The 6,928-nt window shown below is 36.6% G+C and overlaps 1 protein-coding gene across 1 annotated transcript in view; it reads left to right on the plus strand.

The window, feature by feature from the left end:
* The window catches only part of TMEM131 (transmembrane protein 131), a 272,545-nt gene that overhangs the window by 108,625 nt on the left and 156,992 nt on the right, over positions 1–6,928 (plus strand). Inside the window, exon 3 of the mRNA XM_014536436.1 lies at positions 4,201–4,262. Within this exon, the coding sequence (XP_014391922.1) occupies positions 4,201–4,262 (62 nt within the window). The remainder of the gene's footprint in view (positions 1–4,200; positions 4,263–6,928) is intronic.

The raw sequence follows: 6,928 nt of genomic DNA on the forward strand, positions 1-6,928 counted from the left end.
TCTGTGCCACCCCCTGGTGGTCAGCGCACGTCATAGCGAGCGGTCGAACTCCCAGTCGAACAATTTGCATATTAGGCTTTTATTATATGGGATACATAATCAGTAATTTCCTTTTCTTGTGATAAATTTATCTGAGTTTGGTATCATTATTAGGGCCTCATAGAATAAGCTGGGAAGTGTTTCCTTCTCCATTACTTTTTGCAAGAGTTTATAAAGCATTGGTGTTAGTCCTTTTTTAAATATTTTGTAGAATTCACCAATGAAGCCATCTGTCCCTAGGCTTTTCTTTATGGCAGGGGTGGGGAACCTTTTTTCTGCCAAGGACCATTTGGATATCTATAGCATCATTCGCGGGCCATACAAAATTATCAACCTAAAAATTAGCCTGCTGTATTTGGTCAAACATTTAACTCACCCCTAATGCCTTAGCAGGGTCAGATCAAATGATTTCACGGGCCTATTTGGCCCGACGGCCAGACATTCCCCACCCCTGCTTTATGGGCAGATATTTGATTACTAATTTAATCATGTTATAGGTCTATTCAGATTTTCTATTCTTGAGTTAATTTCAGTAGTTCCTGTGTTTCTAGTTATTTGTCCATTTCATCTAGTCTATCTGATTTATTGGTGCACATTTTTCCTAGTTATCCTCTTACCCTTTTACTCCTATAAGGCTGGTAAACCCTTTTTATCTCTGTAAGATTGGTTCCCTGTTTCATTCATGAATTATTTTCAGCATACCTAAAAAGTTTGTTAATTTTGTTGATGTTTTCAAGGAACCAAATTTTTGTTTGATTATTTTTTTTAATTTTCTGTTCTCAATTTTATTCCTACTCTAATTTGTATTATATCCTTTTTTCTACATATTTTGGGTTTAGATTGCTCTTCTTTTTCTAGTTTCTTAAAATGGTAGGTTAGGTTATTAATTTGAGATATTTGTTTCTTTTTAATATAAGCACGTACAGCTGTAAATTTCCTCCTGAGCACTTCTTTACCTATATCTTCTAAGTTATGGTAACTTGTGGTTTTGTTTTTACTACAAAATATTTTCTAATTTTCCTTTTGATTTCTTATTTGACACATTGATTATTTAGGCCTGTTTTTAATTTCCACATATTTTTTATTTCTCTCTATTGATTTGTAATTTTACTCCATTGTGGTTGGAGAACATGCTTTGTATGACCTCATTCCCTTTAAAGTTTTGGGGACTTGTTTTATAGCCTAACACATTGTCTGTCTTGGAGAACGTTTCATGTACACTTAGTAGAATATATATTCTATTGTTGGAGTGTTCTATTGATGATGTTAGATCTAATTGGTTCCTAGTGTTGTTCGGGTTTATTGTAATTTCATTGTTGATATTTTGCCTAGTTTTTCTATCCATTTTTGAAGGTCGGATATTGAATTCTCCAAGTATTTTTGTTGAATTTCTTGTTTCTCCTTAACATTTCTGTCAGTTTTTGCTTCTTGTATTTTTGAGTTCTCTTGTTAGGTACATATATGTTTATAATTGTTACATCTTTTTGATAGATTGATGTCTTTATCATTATGAAATGTCTTTTGTCTCTAGTAACATTTTTGTTGTCTTTTTTTTAATGATTGTCCTGGGCATAACAATTAACACCTTAATTTATATCAGTTTTGTTTTGTTCAGATTAATACCGCCTATTCAAATATTTTTCCTACCCCTTCTCCTTTCCTTTTCTTCTGGGACACCAATTGTGCAACTGTTGGTGGTATTCTTGATAGTATCTCAAATAGGTCATTGAGGTTTTGTTCATTTTTTCTTCATTTTTATTTCTCAGACTAGATAATCTCAACCTATTTTCATGTTTGCTCGTTCTTTCTTCCACATTATTGAAATATGCTATTGAGTTCCTTTGGTGCATTTTTTACTTCAGTTATCGTACTTTTAATTTCCAAATTTCTTTTTTTAAAAATATATTTTATTGATTTTTTACAGAGAGGACGGGAGAGGGATAGAGAGCTGGAAACATCGATGAGAGAGAAACATCGATCAGCTGCCTCCTGCACACCCCCCACTGGGGATGTGCTCGCAGCCAAGGTACATGCCCTTGACCGGAATCGAACCCGGGACCCTTGAGTCCATAGGCCGATGCTCTATCCACTGAGCCAAACCGGTTAGGGCCCAAATTTCTATTTGTTTTTTTTTTTCCTAATTGCTTCCTCTTTATTGGTATTTTCTATTTGGTGAGACATCATTCTCTTTATTTTTTTTCTTTTATTATTTATTTACTAACATACTTAAAAAAGCTTATTTAATATTTTTATTTAGTAAGAGTTATATCTGGACTTCTGCAGGGACAGTTTCTGTTTATTGCATTTTTTCCTGTGTATGGGCCATATTTTGTCATTTCTTTATGTTTCTTATACTACTTCATTAAAAGTTGGGGAATTTCAGTAATTATACTTTTTTATTGGGTTTCTTTCATAAATCCCTTGTACTTTTAATGTGGGAAGTAGATAAATTAGATGTATCTTACATCTTTCAGATAAGAAAACTAGCAAGGAAGGAATAAAATTTCAATCATAAAGTATCTTTATAGAGAGGTTCATACAAAACTAGTTCAGAATGTTTAAAAAATTTTATTATTGAGCATTTTGCTGAAACAAAATCCTGAGCAAGTATAACTATGAAAGATATATTAATGTCATTAGTGATGATTAATTTTGAAGTAGTAATGCCATTATTTTATCCAATATTTCTTATCTTTCATCTTTCAGACTTTGTCCTAGGCATAGATGGCAAAATAAGCAAACCAGGAACTAGTTACAGATTGTGATAAAATAGGGCATATGAGAGAGGATAACAGGGAACTGCTTGAAACAGTCACAGAGGGTCTCTCTGGGGGGGCTTTAAGACTGATATTTGCCCTAACCAGTTTGGCTCAGTGGCTAGAGCATCGGCCTATGGACTCAAGGGTCCCGGGTTCGATTCCGGTCAAGGGCATGTACCTTGGTTGCGGGCACATCCCCAGTGGGGAGTGTGCAGGAGGCAGCTGATCGATGTTTCTATCTCATTGATGTTTCTAACTCTCTATCCCTCTCCCTTCCTCTCTGTAAAAAATCAATAAAATATATTAAAAAAAAAAAAAAGACTGGTACTTGACGGAGAATACACCAGCCATGAGAAAAGGATTTCAGGCAAAGTGGCTCTTTGACACAGGATTTGGGGGCCCTTCCAAGTCATGGCTTTTCTTTAATCTGGTTTTTAAAAAGATCAGTTAGATAAAGACCAGGTAAGTCTGATCTTCTAGTTTGATGATGGGAATTTATGCGATGATAGCAGCCACCAAATACAGTATGTTTCCAGTACTTTCTTCTTGGTTTTCTCTATTAAATAAATGGAAAGTTTCTAAGTAGGAACTCCTACTTTTTGTTGCCTACATTGAGAGCATCTGGCTAGCCAATTAATTCTTAATAGTTTCTTGTGTTCTTCTTACATCAATAAATCTGTCTTCAATAGGAGTATTAACAAAAATACACTTTCTGGATCATTTGAAATTTCAGTTTATGTTAACAGGTGAGGAAAGGGATGAGAAATGGGGGAGCTGGGCAGAATCTTCTATACTCACAGTCCTTTCTTCTGAACAGCTTATCACTGTAGAGATGTTCTTTGCACTCCAAATGTACTCGATGTCAGTAATTCCTTTGGAGTCATTAGCTCTGACCTAAGTTTGAAATTCATCTACAAGCTAGGACTAGAGACAACAACCAGAAAGAGATCATTTGCACCAGTTAATGCAAATACCAACTCATACCTGAGCAAAAAGGTGGGATTTCATTCATGCACTTCATATTCATTGAATGTTCTCTGTATACTAAGAACTGGTGGGGAATGAGCAGGAGTAGAACAGGTTGTATGGAGAAGAGACTCTTCTATGATGTGACAACTGCTGGACCCAGAACAGACATCACTTCCCTTAAATCCTCCCAGAAACTGATCCCTCCCTTCTGCCCAAGGCAAGCTCCTAAGGTGGATTTTCCTTACCTGGAGCTGATCTTGCTCCTGTGCCCCTATGCATCCTGTTCTGTTCTATATAACTCATTAGCACCTGCTACAGAGGCAGAGGATATCCATGTTCTCTTGTCCGCTCAAGACACTCCACATATGTAAGTTACCTTAATAAACTCTTGATTTAATGATGGACTTGTCAGCCTCTTTCTCTGGTCTCTCAGCTCTGGGAAATTTTACCAACAGGTTGGCAATGTGGTTAAAGAGAAACACAGCAATGGAGGAGGTGGGTTTCCCAAAGTAAAATCAGTATAAGAGGAAAGTGATGCTCGAAGGCAGGAAAACACCACTTAATTATGTAAAGTGATCTAATTAGCTAATACAGTGGGGCCTTGACTTACGAGTGTCCTGACTAACGAGTTTTTTGAAATACCAGCTGTCTCTCGGTGGATTTTTTGCATTGAGTTGACAGAGTAATTTGAGTTAACGAGCTCCTTAACGAGCTCGGTCTCGGAAAATTAAACTCGTAAGTCAAGGCCCCACTGTATCTCATTCTGCTGCTTGACTTTCAGCTTTAGCCATATACCAGGTATATGGGATTAGACAGCAAGTTTCTTCCCTGAATGCCCAAAGACCAACAATGAGGAGCCAATTGAAATACCATTGTTTTGTGCTTTTTAAAAATTAACTTTTTATTTTAGAACAATCCAAGTTTTATATAAATATTTCAGAGATAGTACAGAGTTCCCGTATACACTCTTATCCAGTTTTCCCTATAATTAACATCTTCCCTTAATGTGTACTTCTTATTACAATTAATGAACCAGTATTAATACATTATTATTAAGTGAAGTGCCCATGTTTTATTCAGATTTCCTTAGCTTTTACCTAATTTCCTATTTCTTTTCTAGGATCCTGTCTAAGCTACCTCATTACATTTAGTAGTTATGTCCCCTGAGGCTCCTCTGGTCTGGGACAGTTTCTCAGACATTTCTTGTTTTTTTATGACCTTGACAGTTTTCTGGAGTACTGGTCAGGTACTTTGTAGAATGTCTCTCAGTGAGATTTGTCTGGTGTTTTTCTCACAATGAGACTGGGACTAAGTGATTTTGGGAGGAAGACCACAGACATAAACATGCCATTTTTATTATAAAGCATTTCAAGGGTACATACTATCAACATGACCTTTCACTGTAGAAACTGACCTTGATCATCTAACTAAGGTAATGTTCTCCATTGTGAATTTACTATCTTTTCCTTCCTTTCTATATTGTTTTTTTTTTGGAAGGAAATCACAGTGTGTATCCCAGGCTTAAAGAATAGGGAGTTACATTCCACCAAGAGTTTCTGTATAAATTATTTAGAATTCTTCAGTCTAGGAGTTTTGTCTCTTCTCCCCCACTTATTTATTTATTCACTTATTTATTTATATCAGTATGGACTCATGGATATTTTATACTTTGGGTTATAACTTTATATTACTGCTCAAGTTGTTTTAGCTTTGGCCATTTGGGAACTCTTTCTGTTCCTATGACATATGCCAATCAATGTAGGTTTTTTGGTTTTTAGCACTTTCTCACTTTCTGGCACAAGATGCTCCAGTTTCATCCTGTATTTTTCCTGCCCTAGCCCTTGATTCAGCCACCTCTCCAGGAAGCCCTGGGTCCTTTTAGTGGAGGATGGTATTAGAAACCAAGACCTGGGTGCTAAGTGTGCTCTTTGCTCCTAGGATGCAATTACTTCTAGGCCTTCTCAACGGACAGAGCAAGGAAATTTATGTGTGTATACTAACCTGTGTATATACACATCCATAAATTTCTGTATGTAATCATCTATATCTGTATTATGCTGAACATACTGATGTTGCCAACTCTAATCCATTACCACATAGATTATTCTAGTCTCCTTCCTTTGCTTTTGTGTAAACTCTTATCCCAACAGTGAGAAATTTAACTCCCACTATCTTCCACGTACTTAATTGTTCAATTTCAGTATACATGTATCAGCATCAGAATTATTAACCCAAACCCCTGTGGGAAATAACTTTGTCAGCTAGAATACAGTGCTTATGTAGTTTCTTTTGCTTGTAGTCTTACAGATTCCACTAATTTCCAAATTACTTATATTAGCATCTTTCCTCATCCTGCCCCCCTCTAGTGAGTTGGTTTCATACATTTGTAATATCATTAAATTGTTTTGTTACCTTCTGCATTCCATTATGGGATCCCTTGATCTCCTAAATGAATTTTTAAAAATCCTCACCCAAGAATATGTTTTTATTGATTTGAGAGAGGGGAAGAGAGAAAGAAACATCATGTAAGAGAACATCGATCAGTTGCCTCCTGTACAACTGGGGACTGAACCCGAATCCTGGGTATGTGCCCTGATCAGGAATCGAACCTGCCACCTTTTGGTGTACGGGACAACACTCCAGTCAACTGAGCCACACAAGCCATCTCCTAAATATTTTTTTAAATTGCACACATTAGGTTCACTGTTTGTGCTGTAGAGTTCTGGTTTGACAAATGCAGTGTCATGTGTCTACGTTACAATGTCACGTAGAGCACTGCAATTTCACTGCCCAGGAAAATGTGCTGTGCTTCACTTTTTTAGCCGTTTCTTTCTCTCTCCAAACCCCGAGCAACCACTGATCTTTTTACCATCTCTATAGTATTTCCTTTTCCAGAATGTCATATACTTGGAATCATACAGTATGTATGTAGCCTTTTCTTTTACTTCTTATCACCAACTAGTAGTTAATTGTATGGATGTACTATAGTTGTTGTTTTTTTTAATTAAATCTTTATTGTTCAGATTATTACATTTGTTCCTCTTTTTCCCCACATAACTCCCCTCCTCCCAGTTCCCTCCCCACCCTCCGCCCTCACTCCCCACCCACTGTCCTCATCCATAGGTGCACGATTTTTGTCCAGTCTCTTCCCGCATCTCCCA

This window comes from Myotis brandtii, unplaced genomic scaffold (assembly GCF_000412655.1).
Source record: "Myotis brandtii unplaced genomic scaffold, ASM41265v1 scaffold1612, whole genome shotgun sequence".
Taxonomy (NCBI): domain Eukaryota; kingdom Metazoa; phylum Chordata; class Mammalia; order Chiroptera; family Vespertilionidae; genus Myotis; species Myotis brandtii.